The sequence below is a fragment of the Myxocyprinus asiaticus genome, chromosome 16, assembly GCF_019703515.2.
Source record: "Myxocyprinus asiaticus isolate MX2 ecotype Aquarium Trade chromosome 16, UBuf_Myxa_2, whole genome shotgun sequence".
Classification (NCBI taxonomy): domain Eukaryota; kingdom Metazoa; phylum Chordata; class Actinopteri; order Cypriniformes; family Catostomidae; genus Myxocyprinus; species Myxocyprinus asiaticus.
In genome coordinates, this window is record NC_059359.1 from 12,874,958 (window position 1) to 12,897,957 (window position 23,000).

The 23,000-nt window shown below is 37.9% G+C and overlaps 1 protein-coding gene across 1 annotated transcript in view; it reads left to right on the forward strand.

The window, feature by feature from the left end:
- The window catches only part of LOC127453749 (R-spondin-2-like), an 89,991-nt gene that overhangs the window by 56,356 nt on the left and 10,635 nt on the right, over nt 1-23,000 (forward strand). Inside the window, exon 5 of the mRNA XM_051720405.1 lies at nt 10,121-10,128. Coding sequence (XP_051576365.1) covers nt 10,121-10,128 — 8 coding nt within the window. The remainder of the gene's footprint in view (nt 1-10,120; nt 10,129-23,000) is intronic.

A 23,000-nucleotide genomic window follows, 5' to 3' on the forward strand; every position in this document is an offset into this window, starting at 1 on the left:
GATTCCACTATTTATTTAGTTACCCCAGTCTTACATTATATCAGAATTTCCATAATGTTCACTTTTTGCTTGAAATGCCTCAGTATCAGGTCACAGCCACTGAATATTGCTCCATGAATATTGCTCCTATTACCATTTTTGAGATGTGCATCGGTAAGACTAAATCCATTAATCTTCATTTAAATCGAAGAATGTTTGACCAACACACCAGATACTCCCTGGCTTACCCTTTTAGTAAGAAATTTTAAAAATAGACTATTTGGTCTGAATTTTGTTCTCTGAGAGCTACTTTAGAGAGGTGCTGATTGAGTGAATAAAGTTTAGACATGCCATACTGCACTTTTCTCCTTTCAATGGTAGAAAGGTAAGGTAGGGAGGGTTTTCATAGTTGGAAATCTTAGTTTTCTGGCACTTCTTCCTTCTTTACCCTATGTTGGTTCCCTCTACAAGAATCCCCCTGCTCCTCCTGACCTTTTCCAAAAGTATTTTATAGCTTTCTTTAATTAAATCTGGCATTGTGATGCATGCTTATGGGTCTCAATTATCTCATCTGAGGTCAGTGATTAGGAGCCATTGTTAAAATCTTAATTGAACACCCAGTGGAGCTTTTCCTTCATATCTTTGCTAGTCTTTAGAAACCACTGTTCAACAAAGCTTATATAAAGCTCCTCCATGGTGATATCATCAGTATGAGTCACCAAAATAGTGTATGTAAATGTAATTTAATGTAAGTGTATGTAAGTGTATGTAAATGTCTTTTTTCTGCTCTAACTTCTGTACTACCCCAGCTACGATTAGAACTTTGCAGTGCGATACTGCCATTATTGTTGGCTCTTTAATGACAAATTGCCTTTGTTCCTTATTTTGTAAGTCAATTTGGATAAAAGCGTCTGCTAAATGACTAAATTTAAATGTAAATGTAAAGTGGAATCTGTAGTCTGAGATGCCCAGTACTACCACTTTGAGGAATACTTATAGAGCAACATACCAAGAACAATTTGACACATATGCCATAGTGTTAGAATTTCCACTCTCAATATATCCTTGTATCTTCTCTGATGTCTTCTCAGATGCTCTAGAAAAGCAAAGCAATCAGAAATACATTGTTTAAAATCCCAGCGCAGGTACTTCAGAGAAGATAATATGCACAGCTGACCAGGAAATAGCCAAAGCATTTGGATAAGGATAAGGGTGCTTGGTCACGAGGGTTCATTAAACGAGAGGCCTGAATAACATACCCCCCGAATGACCTCTTACATTACACTGGATTCCGTGGACTTTGCAAGTAAGTCCCTGAATGCTACCTAATATGAGAGCTTTGCTCTGCAATATAACAAATTACTTCATGAGACATAAATAGGATTACAGACAGACTATAAACATGTACACATTTGTAAGTTTATGTATGCCCTGCTGCCAGGCAAATTGCTGTTCATGAGAAGAGAAATGAGATAAAAGGTAACTGCTGGGGAGTGTGCTGGAATACCCGTTACTGGAATAGTTACAATAATGCTCATAACATCAGACACTAGACACCCGCCTGTGGAATAGGTATAAGATTACATAACAGCAGAGCTTGAAGATTGCTATGGATTAGACTGAGACAGGAAATACGAGAAGGTAAATAACGTCAAGAGGGGGAAATAAGTGTACATGTGGATGTATTTTTGGCATAGTTTATCTGATCATCCAGCTTCCATTTCCATGAGCTTAAATGTTGCTGGACATCATTTGCAGACCTCAAGCCCCAACTTGAACTTAATGAACATGTGATTTAAGAAAAGATTAAAACATCTGGACACCAGTCATCCAAACCACTCACATTCATCAATGCAACAATGAGTAGTAAGGCCTTTTTTCTGATAACGTCTATAGATATTTGTAGTTACATTACAATGGGGGTTTGAATTTTAGAATGGGACACGATGGTCAATCTGATTGGACAAGAGGCGTTCCAAGAGGGGTGCTAACTGTTTGTATCACTCCACTTGTGGTCATGGCATTCCAAATGTGTAAGAGCAGTGCAGATCTCTAAGAGCAGCTAAAAGAGTGTGAATTTTCATTCATCCCTCTGACATTAAAGATTTGAGCCAGCAGGTGCCGACAAAAGTCTTGTGTGTGCTATGCACGTGTTGAGCTGACGTTGACAAACTGTGTGTCGTCAGTCAGTGCACTTATTTCTTTGAAACCATCTGGGTAACACTTTATTTTGATGGTCTCCCTACAGATATTCAACTGACTATAAGTGACTTATCAACTGACTTGCTATAGCTAGTAAACAGTGTTTCAACAAACATTCAGTAGACTTTCAATAGCCTGTATAACAGCAATATAAGAGCTTATCAACTGACTTGCTATAGCTAGTAAACAGTGTTTCAACAAACATTCAGTAGACTTTCAGTAGCCTTTATATAGGTCTTTATTAATGACCTAATTACATTATTGTTGAGAACAGTTCATTAAAATTGTTGAACGAAACAATGACTTCTGTACATTTATATTTCTTTTACGTAAAGTCTATGTGCTGGTTGCAATGTGGTGCTGCTATTCCTGTGTGTTATTATCAGTATTGGTATTTACCATCTGTTGATAGTCTGTTTCAAAAAGGAGACATATAGCAGTAAGTTAACCGTATTTTTTAGATGTTTACTTTATTCTGATGGTCCCTAGGTAACTATAGATGAACAGTTGATACTACTTTAAAGTAAAGTGACTCTGTACTGATAGGAAATTCATATGCAACAAACAGTCATTAGAGCATTTCCAGAAAACCTTTGGGTAACTAAAAGTGAAATAAGAAAATGAGCAGTTAAGCAAAGAAATGTAAGTAGGTCATTAATAAAGAGCTATGTACAGGCTACTGAAAGTCCACTGAATGTTTGTTGATACACTGTTTACTAGCTATAGCAAGTCAGTTGATTAGTCACTTATAGTCAGTTGAATATCTGTAGGGGCACCATCAAAATAAAGTGTTACCAACAACTTCAGCATTACTTCCAATCACAGCTGAGAGTCGCAACAGAAGGAGTAATCAAACACGCTCAGGGCACCTAGGGCCGAATCACAGCCATGCTGATTGCTGGACATACTGCACTCTTGCTCTTATGATATTGCTTTAACATATATATATATATATATATATATATATATATATATATATATATATATATATATATATATATATATATATACTGTATATACAGTTGTGCTCAAAAGTTTGCATACCCTTTTTAAAGAAAACATGAGTGAGCAGGCAAAACACATTTCTTTTATTTCTTATGGGATTCATATTCAACTGTAGGTTATAACAGAACGGCACAATCGTACAACAAAACATGGCAACAAAGAAAAATATGAAATGACCCCTGTTCAAAAGTCTGGATACCCTTAGTTCTTAATACTGTGTATTGCCCCCTTTAGCATCAATGACAGCGTGCAGTCTTTTGTAATAGTTGTCTATGAGGCCCCAAATTCTTGCAGGTGGTATAGCTGGCAAAATGCCTCCAGGTCATGCAAAGTCTTTGGTCGTCTTGCATGAACCGCACATTTGTGATCTCCCCAGAGTGGCTCGATGATATTAGGGTCAGGAGACTGTGATGGCCACTCCAGAACATTCACCTTTTTCTGCTGTAACCACTGGAGGGTCAACTTGGCCTTGTGCTTAGGATCATTGTCGTGCTGGAAAGTCCAAGAGCGTCCCATGCTCAGCTTTCGTGCAGAAGAATGCAAATTGTCTGCCAGTATTTTCTGATAACATGCTGCATTCATCTTGCCATCAATTTTCACAAGATTCCCCATTCCTTTAGAGCTCACACACCCCCAAAACATCAGTGAGCCACCACCATGCTTCACAGTGGGGATGGTATTCTTTTCACTATAGGCCTTGTTGACCCCTCTCCGAACATAGCGCTTATGATTGTGACCATAAAGCTCTATTTTGGTCTCGTCACTCCAAATTACAGTGTGCCAGAACCTGTGAGGCGTGTCAAGGTGTTGTCGGGCATATTGTAACCGGGCTTTTTTGTGGCATTGGTGCAGTAAAGGCTTCTTTCTGGCAACTCGACCATGCAGCTCATTTTTGTTCAAGTATCGTCGTATTGTGCTCCTTGAAACAACCACACCGTCTTTTTCCAGAGCAGCCTGTATTTCTCCTGAGGTTACCTGTGGGTTTTTCTTTGTATCCCGAACAATTCTTCTGGCAGTTGTGGCTGAAATCTTTCTTGGTCTACCTGACCTTGGCTTGGTATCAAGAGATCCCCAAATTTTCCACTTCTTAATAAGTGATTGAACAGTACTGACTGGCATTTTCAAGGCTTTGGATATATTTTTATATCCTTTTCTGTCTTTATAAAGTTCCATTACCTTGTTACGCAGGTCTTTTGACGGTTCTTTTCTGCTCCCCATGGCTCAGTATCTAGCCTGCTCAGTGCATCCACGTGAGAGCTAACAAACTCATTGACTATTTATACACAGACACTAATTGCAATTTAAAAAGCCACAGGTGTGGGAAATTAACCTTTAATTGCCATTTAAACCTGTGTGTGTCACCTTGTGTGTCTGTAACAAGGTCAAACATTCAAGGGTATGTAAACTTTTGATCAGGGCCATTTGGGTGATTTCTGTTATCATTACGATTTAAAAAGGAGCCAAACAACTATGTGATAATAAATGGCTTCAAATGATCACTCTCATTAAATAAAGGTTTTTTGCATGAACAGTCATATTTTCAAAATCAATGCCAAAATTTCACAATTTATGCAAACTTTTGAGCACAGCTGTATATATATGTATATATATATATATATATATATATATATATATATATATATATATATATATATATATAATTTATTTATTTTTAAAACATTTTGCAGGGTAAAACCTTCTCAGAAAATGTACGTCTTTAAATTCATCCCCTTTAAAGCACCACTACTAGAGCAATGCACATTCAGACAGACATCTTTGACCGTTATTTTTAAGCGTCCCACCACAAGCTTCACATTGAAGGTTGCCGTGTCAAGTAAAAAATAGTCCAACCTTTAAAAACACGTCTCATGTTTCCATTCTGTGCAATCCGTCTAGCTGTTTTTGAACGCAAGAACGTGTCTTATGTAAATGCTTCCTACTTGTCTAAAACTTCAGGCTCGATAAACAATCGGTGTCAGGTGAAATGAAAACCAGCTTAATTATGGAAGACTTTCTTAAAGGAATATTCTTGGTTTAATACAAGTTACAAGTTAAGCTCTATCAACAGCATTTGTGGCATACACAACAGCAATTCCTTAAAAATAGCAAAAATCTGGCTTACATTAAGGAACTTACAATGGAAGCCAGTGGGATCAGTCTGTAAATGTTAAATGTTTCAAAAGTAAATTAGTCACAAGTCAAAACTACTTTTTGTGTTAATCAACATTATTCCACACATGCTGTCGATTGAGATGAACTTTTATTAAACCTGGCATAATCCTTTAACACCAATATGTTAACTATTAGTTCTGGTAACCCACCGACTAGTCCATTTTGAAAAGAACTAAGGATAGAAAATCAGACTTGGCTTCTCCATTTTGGAGCTTTTGAGTTTGTTGCTAGGCCGATGCTCTCCCGGCAGGCTAGTCAGCCTCTTTCTGGCAGCTTGTTGGGACTCCTCAGGGTGGTGTATAGAGTGGGCCATAAACACAATTTATTAATAGTCACCCGGCTGCTTGCGAAAATGAAATGCATGCTGAGCTCCAGCTTGCACCTAACCCTGCCCCTGTCATCAAACCACTGACTGACTGGCCACATTAGAGGGGAGAACAATGCTAAGATAATTCTGCTGTGAAAGTGCTCTGTAGAGTGATATTCCAGCTGAGATTTTCTCATTGGGACCTTTTGTCAGTAGCATTGCTGTTCTGTGGATAGATTTTCCTTATTTGCGCAATTCTTACTCACACTCTTTTGACAGAGCACTGTTAAAAAAAATACCATGCTAGTGCAGGCTGTTTTTATGCTGACTTGGTGCTGCTCTAGCTGGTAGACTAGCATAGCCATGCTGTTCACCAGCAAAAAATGCTGGTCAACCAGCACGGTTTTTCTGGTAAAGCTGGTTGACCATGAAACTCTTGCTGGTTAAATGGACAGTTCACACCAAAAAACTAAAATGAAAACAACATGATGGTGAATAAATTATGACATCATTTTTGTATTTTGGTGAACTATCACTTTTGAACATCCAAGTTTTGTGACCAGCAATGCAAGTCTTTTCAGCAGGGAGGTTTTTCCAGAAAGGTTCTGAGCCCTCAGCCTTTCCTGGACCAACAAGCAGGTTACTTCAAGTCAGTGATATTAAATGTTGTGTAAACAGCTCAGACTGTTATTGCCTCAAATCATCTACTTAATCCTGTTGTAATTCTCTAACGTTGGATTTGGCGTGACTGCGGTTTAGACACAAACACGGTATTGAGAATTATTGGATCATTTTGCTGTTTGTAGCAAAGCGGCTTTCAGATTATCAGACAGCTGGAAGTGATGAATTGAATGGAGTATTTGCTGCAGTCATAACTGTGTCAATGCCACCTATATGTGTATGTGTGTACTAATTAAGTTCTGTTGAATTGACAAGTTCGACTCTAAGGCAAAAGATATATGCACATGATGAGAGAGGGAAATAAAATTACACATTCTACTTTTGCAACGATTTTCAGTGGTCTCTGGATTATATAGCCCAAGGCTAAAGAGCCTTGTGTGGTACAACTGATTTCCGATTTCTGTAACAAGAGAAACATATACATTTTCCCCATATGCCCTGAGATTTCTAGAAGTTCCTCTTCCTACTTGGACATCTGTCACCTTAAAAGAATCATTCAACCAAACATGACAATTCTCTCATCATTTTCTCACCCTCATGTTTTTCCAAACTTGTTTAACTTTCTTCTGTGGAACACAAAAGGAGATGTTAGGCAGAATGTTTGGGATTGACAGACTCAGTCACCATTCACTTGTATTGCACTGTTGCCCATACAATGAAAGTGAATGGTGACTAAAGGCTGTCAGTCTGCCCATAACATCTCCTTTAGTGTTCCGCTGAAGAAAAAAGGTCATATGGGTTTGGAACAACATGAGGATGAATTTTTAATTTTTGGTTAATTATTCCTTTAACATCATTCTTCATTAAACCGATAGTGATATGCTGTAATTAGGTTTGAGAATATACTAAATATGCCACTTGCCTGTTGAATTGTTATTACTTCCATAAACCTTCAAATTTAATTTGAAGGTTTCTTTTAGTCACCTAGTGGCTCTGAAACTTTCGTCAAAATCTCCAGGTTATTTAACATGACTTGAGAATGACATTCACTTCACACACCTTTTATAAGGTGTGGAAAGATCGGGGTCTGCAGGGGCCCCACACCTGTGCCAGAACTGTTACAGAACTGTAAAAATGTTGGCACTATTTGCATTTTTTATTTTTGGATGAGGATAGATATGCAGCCACCAAAGTAAAGCCAGCGGACCTGGGTCTAAATGAGCTCCACTCACCCATCCAAATCCTCTGCTTCTCAGTCCAGGCCAGTCTGGGAGCCAGATGGAGACTATGGTAAAGTGATGCCCACAGAGGAGTACTTGCCTTTAATCTGTGATCGAGGGAAGCAGCAATAAACCCACAGCAAGGCATGCCCCTCAGTGTCACAGAGAAAACAGTGGTGGAGTTCCGTTTTAATGTGTGCGGAGCTTTGCACAGCACTGGTGTGTTTATGGTTACTTAGCAGACTGATTCAGGGTCTTGGCAGGATGACCTTATCCTCCCCCCTGTCCTCTGAGCATTTTAATTACGCACCACGAATGCATCTGACTTGGGCCTGTGTTTAGTTTGGAAAACCAAAATCCAATATCATTTTATCTTGTTAGTGTCAAACATTTGTGGCCCTACTGTCAAGCCAGCGCAGATGCATGCTTCCACAGACAACAAATTCACTTCTTCAGTGTTGCTTTAACTTCAGGCACTTTTAGCAAGGTGAACTTCTAGAAAGTAAACTCCCATTAAAAAAATTATCACACTCTGACTAGTTAATTTATGTATTCATTTGTTTTATCTACTAACAGTGTCCAGTGGTGTAAGTACATGCATCACAAGAGATACATGAAATTTTTATAATTTTTTTCTGAAGGTCATGAGTATTCTCACCACAGAGTCATTTCCACTAAATCTCAATTTCTGTATTGTGTTTTTTAGAATTCTGTGGTGGAAATGACACTTTTAAAGTTTTTTTTAAATAAAATGGCTAATCCTTTGTCTCGCTAAGGGTGATGTTATAGTTAACATTTAATGTAACCTAAATACACACAATTAAATAATATTTTAAAATGTTTTACAAAATTTGGCGAAATTACGCCCAATTCAAATATTTTGCTCACAAGTTACCTTTTTTTTTTCCTTTTTTTTTCTTCTTCAAACATTCTATATTTTCTCTCAAGCATGCTCTTCACTGAAACTTCTGTTGACTTGGTTAGCAAGTTCACTAACTTTTGAAAAAAATCTCTTTATTAGGGCTTTTTTTTTTTTTTTGGTGTGGCAGAAATGACGCTGCAGCTGTGGCACAAAAGTCGTAATTAAAAAAAAAAATTAAACAGAGTAATTATTAAAATGGTTTCTTTTTTTTTTCTTTTTTTTTTTTCACTCTTTGTTTAGATCATCAAAGTTTAAACATTAAATATTTTTTATGTTTATATTGGATTTTCCTAGTTTAATATTGAAAATCTGGTAAAAAAAAAAAAAATCTATATATATATATATATATATATATATATATATATATATATATATATATATATATATATATATATATACACACACATAAAAGGCATTTGAAAAGTACCAAAAATAAATGAAGGCATGGTAAAAATTAATAAGTTCATATAACAAAAAAAAAAAAAAAATGAAAATCTGTTATTTTAAATAAAAATCAACCTCTGGGACATGAAATTGCCCAAAGTAAAAGACACACTCTTTTATTTGTAGTCTCTTTCTAATTTTTCATCCTATGCTGAGCCCTGTACAAGCCTGCGACTCCAAAACAAATAGCAAACTCCTCTCTTTTGTCACCACTGACACTTGGAGACCATTTGCAGATTAAGAGAGTGGATGTTTGGATGTATTTATATAATAACTGTCAGGCTGCCTTAGTCTTCTTACTAAATTTTGGGTCTCTCGCTGGAGAAAGTGGTCTGCAGATGACGACTCCTGAGGAGATCCTGACTTGGTGTTGAAATTCAGGAATGATAAATTGTGAATTATGCCTAGGTAATATTGCAGGCTATCATTGGATAGAAGCACCAGACTGGTAGGAGCACGGTGTGCACAGCATTCCCAGGGCAAGTGGAGCTTAATAGAGAGCAACAGTCTGGTTCCGGAAGTAAAAATCCTATTCATTTTTTCCATAGACAAATTGATTTTCAACAATAATTTATAAATCTTTAAAGAGCGACCTACCAGGAGCTCTGAGGTTGTTCATTGATGGTATAACCCTTTGATGAAGCCATCAGTCTGCATTCTTTCAACTTAATTGTTTTAAAATGGTGTTTAATAGTGCAATTCCTGGTGAACAATTATCCTCTCCATGGCCCAGCAGAGAGAGATCCACCAATCAGAGAACTGCGGCCGACAAAGCCTGCCAAACAAGTCCAGCAGCGACCGTCCACTTCCATGACACACTGTGAATGATGTGAGTCAGTCTCCCAAGTCCTTACATCCTCAAACTACATATATATTTGTATTTATCGGAATATTTTGCACTTAAAAAATATGTATATTTTATAATAAAATATGTTGTTTCTATACTTATAATCAACAACATAAAATCAATAATTTAACATATTTTCGATTACGTCATATTGATTACGTCATTCGCAATGCTTCATGGAATTGTAGTTTGTGCCCTGGTAAAGACGGTCAGTACACAGTCTTGTATCCTTGTCTTTTTTCAAATACTTGTTTGCTTCAAATCAAGGTTTGTAATGTTTTGATTCACCTCAGAGTTGGTTGATTTGGTTAATGGTTTATGAAAGATTTTATGAAAAGCCTATTGAAAAAAAATAATGGGAAATATACTTTAGGAACCCAGATGGCTGAAAAAGTGGGCAGGCACTGTTGTGCTCTATTGGCTGCTTATTTGGGTGATTATCAGTGCCTTGCACCCAGGTCTGTTGAGAATGGTGTGCCAACAGACTAATCTTTCTTTAATTTGGTGACTCTGCAGGACTATCATGGTAGCAGGGGGCCGCTGTCTCGCAGCCAACACGCCTTTCCGCAATAACACACACTCATATAATCTCTCTTTACATCCACTTGTACCCTTTCGGTCACCCAGGTTCAGAGCCAGGGCATTCAGAATGAGGGGGCCTCTGTGTTTCCTCGTCCACCTCACCTCACTAAAATAATAATAATAATAATCCTTTAATAAACATTTTAAATCCAAGATGAAACGTGGCACACACTACAAAACCATCATGCCATCATATTAACGATGGGAAAGAACAAGGCTACGCTTAAATCACAAATCACCCACGTAAATCATAACGACCAGCACTGGCCACATAACCACATACTAGTGACAGAAACAAAGTCACTGACAGGCCTACACCTGAATGCACTAAAGCAAAAAGGCGTTTTACCTTTAGAAGAGTTGCAGGCGATGAGTGGAAGTGTTAAACATTCTCAGAACTAGGTCTTTCCATTCGTTGCGTAATTTCTTTGTAAGGTCCCACTAAAATGCAAGATGCAGGACTGAGCCTTATGAGTGTGGGTCATTGCTTGTCTGTGGTCTGTAAAAATGTTCTTGAGCACAGAGAAGGAGTTCTCACACATGGCGGTGGATGCCCCGAATGTGACAGCAAGTTTAAGTCCAAACAAAACACTGGGCATAGCTTCGAGTACTTTGTGTTGTTCAGAAAGAAGTCTCCTAACAGTCATCTTCTGCTGGCTCCTCCGTCTTGATTCTGGCGAAATATTGCTTTGCAACGATGCACTCCATTTCCACAATGGTAAAATTTGTTAAATCCATGATGGGCTTTATGGACTTGACATCTAAAAAGGTCTCACTTTCTGGGTCAAGAGCAGTAAGCGCTGTGGCCAACTTTGAATTACATTCACTAAAACGCGCTTCCATTTTGCCAAGAACATGATCCAAAGCACTGAAGTACAGGCTGCGTAGCTCTGTTTTATCACTGATGTTGGCTCCACTTGTTTCTTCAACTACATACACACTCAGGTTCTTATTTACCAGTCGACTCTGTTTTGCTGGGACAGCAGGTGTAGATGCTGTAACTGTGTCCCAGAGCATGCAGAATTCATCTTCACAGCAGAGATTGCGCACACATTCGGCAGCTGAAGATACAAGTTTCATGCCAGTTAAAAGGTCTGTATCCTCTTCTTGCAGCATTTTGTTGGCAGGATTGAGCAACAAAAGAACCTACAGGGTGCAGGGCGTTTTAATCAGATGTTGTGTTAATTGAAAGGTTTCCATCATTTCCAAATAAAACATTTAAGGATAATTCAAAATGCTGTTTGTCATTTTGACAGATTTGAAAAATAAATAAAACCAGGTTATTTAAACCTAACAGGTCAGATTTCATTTTAACCACCCATACGTGGCTTCTCTCTAGTCGAACTCTTGATATTTTAAGTGGAATCCAGATAATAGTGAGTGCACATACACACACTCAAATATAGTTTAGCCTATTTTTACGCATTTAAATTTCATAACAAAATTCTATCAAATTGAAATGAGTAATATTTATAAAGTTATAGTGCTGCATATGCTGCAAAAATCGCTAATGGCTTACTCAACAGATAACGCATGCACGACATCTAAGTGCAGCTGATGGTTTAGGCAGTGTACGTCAGGTACCTCCCGGCCAACTTTTTCTTGCAAAAGCCGCTGAACTCCACCATATTTGCCTGCCATCACTGCTGCTCCATCGTACACTACGACTCAGAATCTTAGATGTATTCAAGTCTGACTTGGTTAGCTCTGAAAGTATGATGTTTGTGATGGTTTGTGCATCACCCGAATTTGCGGTGGTCAGCACAAGCATTCATTCTTTAACTTCCAGTGTTTTTTCATTGACGTAGCCAACTACAATGGAAATGTTTTCCATTTCAGTAGGGTGTCTGGTTCCTTCACTATCGTGTCAGTCACAATGCTGCTCATTACAGCATTGAGTTTGTTTTGAATTTCATGGCTTGTGTAGGTGGCATTTTTTGGAATGGTTTTCACAATTTGGGCCAACTGTGGGTCCTTCCTGATGCTGAATTCCAGGAATGACATGAAGAGTTCACTCCCACCTTCGTCCATTTAATCAAAGGCCTCGATTTTACCCCTCAGGGGCAACTGATTAGACACCAGGAACTCCACAACAGAAGAAATTTAGTATCATTTTCTCTGTATTTGATTTGCATTCAGTAGCGGCGAGACTTCTTTACCTTTATCTGTTCGGCTTATTTTTTCTCTCCACATACTATAACAGGTCAAATGTTCTTTGGATGTTTCATATCTATTTAACCCTTTATTTGTTTCCATGGCGTGGTTCCAGTCATGGAAGCCTTTGCTTGTAAAATCTGGGTCAAATCTAGTCCCCTGCCCGATCTGCATAGCACATCTAGCGCTAAATTTTCTGCAGAAAGCCGCATCCGCCTTAACTGAATACTCAAGCCATTCTCTTTTCTGAAACCACGCATGTAAAAATGATCTCTTTCTGGTACCAAACAGGCACGTGGGATACTTGCATAGGTTCATCAATCCCCATATCATCCGGTCAAGTGTCATCATCCAGGTTGGAAGCAGTAGCTCTGCTGTCACTGCGCCCTGTCACTGGCACGTCAACATTATCATTAGCTGAGCTAGCTGTGTCACTGCCACTAGGCAACTCGGCCATACTTGAACTGCCTACATTCGGTCGCGAAGTTTTCACTGTTGAGGTGTCGAACCATTTCCTTAAATCCATAAACCTTAGCTTGTTGAATTATCAAGCTAAACGTTAAATGCAAACCTTGCACTTATGACCGTGCTCAACCATTAACTCATTTATGTCACTGTCATAATGGCAGCGTGTAATTGGCTGATTGAATTATGTTAGGACTACGTTATGTAGAAGGTATTAACCTAATACAGAGCATTCACATTTTTTTAGTCAACTTCTACACTTTAATCAATATTCATGGAAGCCTATAACTAAATTCATGTAAATTTTTTTTAATTATTATTTAGTTAATTATTATTTCAAAAGTAAGGGGCCACAGTGACTTAAGTGGCCGTGCAATGCCCCCTTGGGCCCACTCGTGACGACGATGCTGCGGTCAACTTCTAAATTTTGTATTGCAGATTATATTGGGTCCTTATGATTAATCAGTTGCTTGTTTCTGATTGTCCCCCTGACTTGTAAGTCGCTTTGCATAAAAGCATCTGCCAAATGTAAATGTCCACTTAAAGCCCTGAATCCTGGCCAGAAATGAAGCATCTATGATCAGACACCAGACCCGAGGTCAACAGTAAATTGTGTTTGTCAATATTATTGATCCTTAAAGATTCGTATTTAATTATTCATAAGAAGTTATTGAGGTCAAGTCAGGTTTGGAAGCCTAAGGATACTCTTAAAAGTATCTATAAAGGTCATATCCCAGATCTAAAAACAGAATAAATAAAAGTGGAATGAGTTTTGCGACCTTTAAGTGGAGTCGGAAATATCTTATGAGTTTTGAGCACATGAATGACCAAACAAAGTCGTATTTACCAGTGAGAAACTGAATTCTAGATGATACCTAAGTTGTGACATTGGAAGGGGCAGTTTCGTCATGAACAATGATTGAAAGCAATGATTTTGCAGAAGTATTTTAATTTCTGTGCTTTATTATTAGCAATATTAATTTGTTATATATGACAATAATGACTCACCCTTCACAGTTTGTTTTATGCAAATTAATGAATAATTTGTTTTATACCATGCATTAATAAACCATATAGGTCATGTAAAAGTGCTACAGAAAAAAGAGCTTTTGCCATCGTTCATTGTGTATTTGCTTTAGTTTGTAGTTAGGCTTCTTCTGTATTTTGTGTCCGACTTGAATCTATGACATGTCGTTATAACGAATGCCCAAATCGGACATAGGGGCTTCCCAGGTGTACTTGAAGGCAGCGTTTGTTACTGATGTACATAAATTAAGCTCTAGTCCACTGATTAGAGATTTGAAAATTGTGCCTGAAATGTGCCTGATTGCAGGAAATAAACCTCCTCAGTCAAACTGAATACTGTCAGTTAAAACTGTTTTACATCAGGTTGTTAATAACATACAGTACTTTTGTAGAACTACAGTTTATGGGAACTGTTTGGTATTCATTTTAAAATGCTTTTTAGCAATCATGCTAACTTTGCTAAAAAACATAAGCAGGTGCGTAGCTTGCTAACTTAGCTAACTGGTTAGCTTCTAGTTGATTCTTGGTTTCTACTCTCTACTCAAAAATCTTTTTGAAAGCTGGTTTGAGCTGGATTTTACAGTAGGGTCAACTTGCCTGCAGATGTTTTTTCTTTCTTTCTTCTTACAGGACAGCTTTGTCAGTCGTAGCTTTTGTCAGCATGTGCTTCTGTTTACGAAACTTCTCACCTGTTTTACCATATCTGTCACATTATCAGCCTACATTTTGAGGTCTCTAAATAGTTTTGCCAGTGGTAAATCATTCACAGGGAGTGAAACTCATTACCAGTTGTCTCTGGCTGCTCTTATAAAGGTTTTTTTTTTTCTTCTTCTTCTTCACAGTTACATTCCTTGTTGGGGGGAGAGGGGAGTTTCTGATTAACTCCCCACAAAGTGCTTTGCTCCCTGACCAAAATAAATACAGCCCCTGTCATTCTGTCAGCAACTGTCTTCAGAGAGCAATATTTGAAACACCCTATGATCCCACTGGCTTTTATATGGAGAATCTATCGTCATACCACAGGCATGAACCATAAATGTGGAGTCCTGTGGAAGAGGGACAGGGGTCTGCGGGAGCTCCCTGCTCCATATCTGAATTATCCAACTCCCCTTAATCGGGAGACACATTGCCCTTTTGGGGAGGATTTTTCTCTAACTTAACTGATGGGCCTGTGGTACTTTATTCAGGCACCCTGAGAGGGATAGTTCACCAAAAATATTAATTCTGTCATAATTTGCTCAACCTCTTTGTTCATGTTGTTCTTACAACCCCAATGCAGTATTGAGCTGTAGTCCTTCAGTGTTATTTGTTTGAATGTAGCCCTTCTGTCTTCCATACCTCTGTGTTGCCCCTCGCAAGCCCTTATACAAGGGCCCCACACATGCTTTCATCTCCACAGACACATGCAACAGGCGTAAACACATCACACATGACAGGCCATACATTTCCTCCACACAGCCTTCAATAAACATGCATTCATGCATTCCCACACTTATGCATATGTGCAGACTAACTCAACTTTTGATAGTGTGTATTCAGAGGTTCTGTTTCATGTGCCCACAATATCAATGGGACACTGGCACGGCCCAGACCACCCCCTCTTCAGGGCTAGCTGGAAGCGGGTATGACTTTTAACATCTGGTGCACAGTTGCACCAAGTCAACCGCTAAAATCTTTGGTCCTCTCTCTCTCTCTCTCTCCTCTCTCTCTCTCTCTCTCTCTCTCTCGCGGTCATTTTTATTGAGACATCACAGCTTGTAATCAGAGCCTCACTTTACCGAGGGAAGCTGTGGCTTCTGACCCTCACATACAGAGGCCTGGACCAATGAAACAGACACCCAGACAAAACAAAGTGTCGCTTGCTGCTGGATGTATGGCTTGTGTTCACATTTTAGGTGTGTGTGAGTCTTTGCTTGCATACACAAATCAAGGAATTACAAAAAAGACTGTGTAGACTTACAATTGCTTAAAAGCATCAAAATAAACAGTTGAGTTTTAAGTTAATATCTACCCTCAGGTTTCCAATGTTGCAGTACTTTTCTTAAGGTTGAGTTTATGTGGATATTATTCAATGCTATTCTTTCTGTATAGTTGCCTTAGAGCAGTGAAAAAGTCCTTTGGGGTGGTCATTGAGGGTTTTTTCTTTTATCTGGTTTGTTTGCTCTTCCTTTGCCTCTCAATATCTATCCAGGTCCCGAGACTCCATCCCACATTGTTTATACTGAAAAATACCTGGATGTAGGACAAATCCCTGCTGCTCTCCAGTTACTGTTGGATCTTTGGATCTTTTCCCTGACATGTTCTTATTTTTCTTCCTGTTGCTGCAGTGTGCAACCCTGATCCTGTTGGGCCTTGAAAAAGCTTAGCAAAATACAAATAGAAATAGAGCGCAACAGTGCCCACCCACCTTTTCAACATCTTGGTTCCGGAAGTATTTTTCTCTATAAGGTATATTTTTTTTTTCATAGGAATAGCATATACATTTTTTTTATTAAACAGTTCTAAGCCATGAACCAAACCAACAAGCTCCAAGGTAAAAAAAACAACAACATTACAAACTGATTTGAAGCAGAAAAGTATTTGAAAATTGGACAAAAAAAGACAAAGGTACAAGACTTGATTTTAGATAACGGTTTATGGTTAAATCTATAAAATGAAAATATTGAAAGTATATTGCAATATATTCAGATATATACAAATATATAAGTAGTTTGAGAATGTAGGGAGACTCGGTTGAGTCATTCGCAATGCATCATGGAAGTGGGCGGTCAATGCTAGGCAGGCATGTGCCGTGGGCTTTGAGACTGGGCAAGCATCAAATATTTTTAATACACATTATTAAACGCTGTGCCCAAAACACATTATACGGGTGAGTGTAATGTCATGGAAATGTTATAGATGTAAATTATTGCCTTATAACCCACCAGTCAATGGAAACAATTATGTCACTGTGGCAAACTTCATGACCAAATTGTTTTAAATTCAGGACAGTAATAGTGCTCATATCACACAAATTAAAGATTGTAATATATTGAGCCGAGCATCTTTATGTACATTAAATCATACAATGAACCATAGTGCCAGAAGAGCTTGTTTTGACATACAAGAAAAAGAAAAGATTGCAAGTTACTAGTTTCACTACGTCACTCTTCCCACAGTTCAGAACCACTGGAATGGACAGCAGCAATTAACTAATCTGACCACCAAAGACAACAATCTTAACCTGAATGCATAAGGCAAATGTAACGTAAACACAGCAGTCATCCCTTAATATATTTTTTTAAACAGATACTGTGCCCTAACATTATAACTATAAAATAGACAGAGCATAACACAAGAAGGACATGATTGCAGGGTTGGGGAGTAACGGAATACATGTAACGGGATTACATATATAAAATACAAAATATAAGTAACTGTATTCCACTACAGTTACAATTTAAATAATTGGTAATTAGAATACAGTTACATTCAAAATGTATTTTGATTACTGAAGAGATTACTTTTCATTTTATTAGTCATTTGTTTCATTTAATATTTAGTCCTTTCAGATGGAAAACATTTATACATATAAATGATGCGATCCAACGTGCATTTGAACAGCAGTGAAACACTTTCTTATGATGTGTTACATTCATACGAGCAGACAGAGAAGAAAGTTTGAAGTAAGTTTAGAGCAGAAGAAATAGAAATAAACCTTGTGTAATTGTCAGCTTTACACTAAGCTAAAATGCTATTTCTAGCCATTTTACATGCACATGTTACCAGGCACGATCATCTTTTTTTATCAAGAAAATTCATGTTGGATCATAATTTCTTTTTTTCTAGTAAGACCATTGATATTAGGGCAAACATCGTATTCTTGATAATAATTTTTGTATTATTTTGATTTTGTATTATGTAAAAATATCTAAAAATCCTTAAAACAAGATCAATTTGATTGATCTTGTTTTAGAAACAACACCGCATAAGATATTTAGGTTTTTCAGAGAATGTATTTTTAACATGTGCATTTTGTCTTACTGTACTGGCAGAGTTTTTATAGTCAAAACAAGTGAAAAAATCTACCAGTGCTGAAGAAGTAATTCAAGTATTTAGAATACGTTACTGACCTTGAGTAATCTAACGAAATACATTACAAATTACATTTTACAGCATGTATACTGTAATCTGTAGTGGAATACATTTCAAAAGTAACTCTCCCATCCCTGCATGATTGCCAGATCACCACTTCATAGCCTCCGACTAACCAGAAACAATGACCTAGTATCTATGACCTAGTATCAATAACTGATTTTTAATAAACATATTAACTTACCTTTTACTGGAACACAAAATCCATGTGTCTCTTCTTGCGAATGAATATCTCCGTCACTTTGTTTTAAAAGTCGCTCGCTTGTTTAAAATTCGATAGCCTCTCTTTCTCAACTTTCTCAACTTTTTATTGCAATTAACTTCTTGAAATTAAAATCCGCGTAGGTCATCGATGCTTACACTATATCCATTTTAGCACTTAATAAATCATTAGTTACGTGAACTTGAACGTGTTGACGCAAAACAAAAATCTAGCCTATCAGATAGCATGACTGAAGGAAGGCACTTCTGATTGGCTACTCATTTAGGTAAGCATGGTTACCCTGGTCATTTGTAGTAGCGGGCATGATTCAGTATGAATGAAGGTATAATGTTGAATGAAAAGGCAGTAAACAATGCTTTAAGTCAGAGAAAGCATAACATAAATTGCTTATACCTGAGGGTGGTGCCAAAGCGAATAAATGAATAACTGTCTGTGCTGCTCAACTGAGATGAAAGATGACGAATATGAATGAAAACAGTAGTTTATATTAACAATTGTATTTAAATATTTCATAGTGTCATTTTTCTTTTCACTCTTCTGTTAGGTAAGCACTGCTTACCCTGTTTATATGGATGGCTCATCCCTGCTGCTAGGCTATTTTGCCATGGTTTGTTTGCCTCGATTCTCTGATTGGTGATGCATATACTTTCAATTAACAACCTCAGATCTCATGGTAGGTCTCTTTTTTAAGCAGCGGTCACCAATTAGTAGACCGCAGTCGTGACCACGGATTGGTTTCATCTGGACTGCAAGACATGACAACGGTTGCCCCATCTCACAGTTTATATGCTTTAAGTTAGCAGCGTGACAAAACAGCGGAGCTGTGTACACCGCAAATGCTCCGGGGCATAGATAGCACTGATCTTTCAGTGCTTTATCCTCGAATATTTTTCTCTAGCACCCAAAACGTCTCATTTATGGAGCACTTTCGTGCTCTGCACGCGTTGCCTCTCTTCCCTGGCCTGCGACAAGAGATGTCGCATAGTAGAGCTGCAGACGTGGTTATTTTAATGAGAGTAGACCGTAACGGAGTCATACAGTGAGCAGCAATATAGATGGATACCGGAATCTTTTGCTAAAACACACTGCAGAAAACAAGAATGAAGCAAAATAAAACAATCTTCATGTGTCTGATATGACTCCGACAGTTCAGCTAAGCCAGGTTTGTGACAGGACAATTTATCGTGGTTCCAGAGTACCTTTAGACTATGAGTTTTTTTCCTGTATAAAATTAGCTTTATTAATCAACATGTTTCGAGCCTTTTGATAATAAACAAGATGAGATTTTTTATTTTTTTATTTTGCGAAAATTAATCAGAGTCAGAGATGACATTATCTTTGTCATGGATGGCAAGGAAAGACAACTAAAACTTTGAAATTATGAGTTCTCTGCTTATGATGAGAACATTTCCATTATTTGATAGTCAGCCCATTTATACTTAACACTAGCAAACTGTATTTTTAAACTGCACCATTTTGATGTACATTGTTTGTTTGTTTTTGGTAGATTCACATTTTAAGAAATATATAAAAATGGTACATTCAGACTTTAACATTACCTAAATTTGATCAGGGGTTACCCCTGAACCCCTATACAGTATCTTTCCTCAGTCACAAGGCCTCCTATGCCCCCATTCGTAGGTGTCTGAATGTAAATAAATTTTATACGTATGTATATAAACGGTAGAAGATCTCCCATACCCCACTACTTTGGTTGTCTCTGGGCCCCCAATGTCCTTATCTTTGCCCAGTTATTAAGATAATTTTTTGACTGTTTAGGATTTATTGTTTTTTCTTATTTTACAAGGTACTATTGCTGCCAACTTGGAAATGTATATGAACTATTTTCCAAAAATGTGCATTTCTTACACATTGTCAGTAGTCAGTATGGCTACGAAATGATATAAGTTATTATTGTCTGGATTTTGGTGGGAAGGAAATGTTGAGACCAGACCTTTTGGAACTTTAATTGATACCTGTGGTTTATAAGTTATCATTAATAATCAGTTCCCATATGGAAAAAAATAAATAAGGATTTTTATTTCTGGAACAAGAATGTTGCGCTTGATTGTTGGACCAAAGGGATTCCCGGCACCTTGGCGTTGTGGGGGTTTAAGGGGCTTGCTTCCACAACATTATAGCTCTGTTGATAAATGATAAAAGCTGTAATTTTAACTAAAAAAACTAAGTGAATGCTGTATAAGGACAGCCTTGTGTAAAGGCAATAAGATCCATTGCACCAGGCCCCACAGGACTCAATCATGAAAACATTAAACACATTCCATAGCCCCACAGATGCCAGTACGGAAGAACTGGATCATTTTCAACCTCTTATTTTAGGTCTCGAAAGGATACAAGCACACTGTTTAGACAGAGGAAATGTCTTTTAAGGGAATTTTATAAATTATTACATTGAAGGATAGCAGCCGTGATGCCCTTGACGTGAAGCATTTCAAAGAGGGTCCCTCTCCTCCAAACAGCTCGCACATTGGTTTCTTCAGTTTTAGCGTGTAAGTCTGTCTGATTTTGCAAGGCCCTTCTTCCTCATGGGCACTTACTCTTTTTGTTTAAACCTGCTCAGTTCCTCTAGACATGAGGCAGATTTCCTCCCGGTCCCCCATCCGAGATGAGGATTGAGGGCCTTGTTCTGAAATGAAATATCAGGAACACATCATGCTTCACAATTTCCTCTTACATCCTCCAGAGTGTCCTGGGGGACAGAGGAGCAAACAGGGCTGGGAAGGGCTGGGTGTACAGCTCAGAGAGATGCACATATGGTCCAGACAGGGCTAGAACAGATACACTCTTGGATCAAGCAATAGCCAGCAGGTTTACTTACAGTGTTTCTCCATGTCTCGGTGTGAGTTTATATTAGGAACAGATAAGATTGTATGAATTTAACATGGACCTCTTTTTGAAAAGCCCAAGTGGTGGTGATAGCTTTAAAAAAAGTTAAGGTGACCTAACTGTTTCCCAAAATTCCATAATGAACATCCACTTTCCTGCCAACACAATATGTGCTTTTCCACCGTCAGAACAAATGGTTCTGAGCACAGTGAGTAATGGTTCCAGTAGCACAATTACAAACCGCTCCAGGCCTGGATTTCTCAGCTTGGTTAGCTAGCCGTACTCAACCGTGCTGGAGGAACGCCTTTAGTGATGTGGTGACTCACGATTGGTCACTTGCCCATTCAAGGCCACTTTATACTTCTGCATCGTACCTACGCCGTAGCCTGACATGCACCTCTCCAAAAATTAAACTATGCATTGTGTCTATGCAGACCACAACAGCCGTGATTGGTCTACTTTGTAATCAGAGACCGTCTCCCAAGATGATTAAAACAATATCTGAGGCAGCTTGACATTTTCTTCAAGATTATTTTAAGATCTATGCATTATATCACATTGTATTTGGGCTTGTTTTAATCAAGAGCATCTGCTGTATTTGTATTGTTTAAATTTCATGAATTAAAAAGTGAAAGCGAGACAAAAAGCTACATTTGTTTACAAATGTCTCCATTGTTAAGTTATAAAAACAACAGCCATTTTATGTTGGTCAATCCAACTGAGTGGTGATGTATTGATATGATGTATTTTTTGGTCAGCAAGTGGCTTCAAAGTATGCTAAAATATTTACTTATTATTATTTAAGCGAATCATAAGCAAGCATACAGTAGTATATGCCTGATTTATTTTCTCAAAATGTTCACACAAATTTAATAATTACTTTTGAGTCCTTGAATTACATTGCTTTGGTTTATTCATGAAATCTATAATAATTTCAGAAATGAAGGCATTTTCTCTCAATACATTAGCATTTTGGCTGTGTAGCTACTCACAAAATGACGCAGATTTATAAATGCAAATCACAGCATATGGCACCGCATAGGTTCAATGCAGAAGTATTAAACGGCCCATTCTAATCCCAACTCTACAGCACCACAGTGGAAAAAGAAACCATAACCGTGCAAACGAGCATAGATTGGTAAGGAACGGCAAGGCACAGTTTCACAATTAAATGGTAGAAAAGCACTTAATCTCTTTCCTCTCTTTTCCTATCTCTCCATAAAGAAAGGCACATCACAGTGTACAATAGTACTACCTCTGCATCCATATGTAAATTACAAAGTCTGAAGCCTGGCCCTTGTATAGGGGAGCTACACTGTCCTCCTTTGCAGAGGCAAACACACACACAGACCATACTTACCATCACCCACACCACCACCCACCAAATGCAGCTTCAGGAGTGAAATGGAAAACAAATGTTCTATCAAATAATTTGTGTAATTTTAGCTGTTCATTTTTTTTCTTTGCTTCTTTTTTGTTCCATTTTAAGGGCAAACATGAAAATGACCTTTTAAACTTACTGTAATTGCACACTCCTGGAGCAAAGAAAAGCGATGAATTCCAGTGAGGAAATTTTTTCCCTACAAACGTTTTGCTGGTTTGTAGGTGAGCGAAGACAGAAGCCTTAAGCTCATTCTAGCAACCACTTCTTTATACAGATAAACCCACTAAGGTTTTTTTAAAACACAAAATATTCCAAGATGTTAATCACAAAATGCTTTGAAAGACTGCCAGGGTGTGTATCCCCATATGTCATTTCTTTTTCTCGCAAACCAGCAATAGCTGAATGGATAAGAAAATCAGAATGCTAGTCTTAACTGCCGCTAGTATATCATTCCTTCTTTCTATCA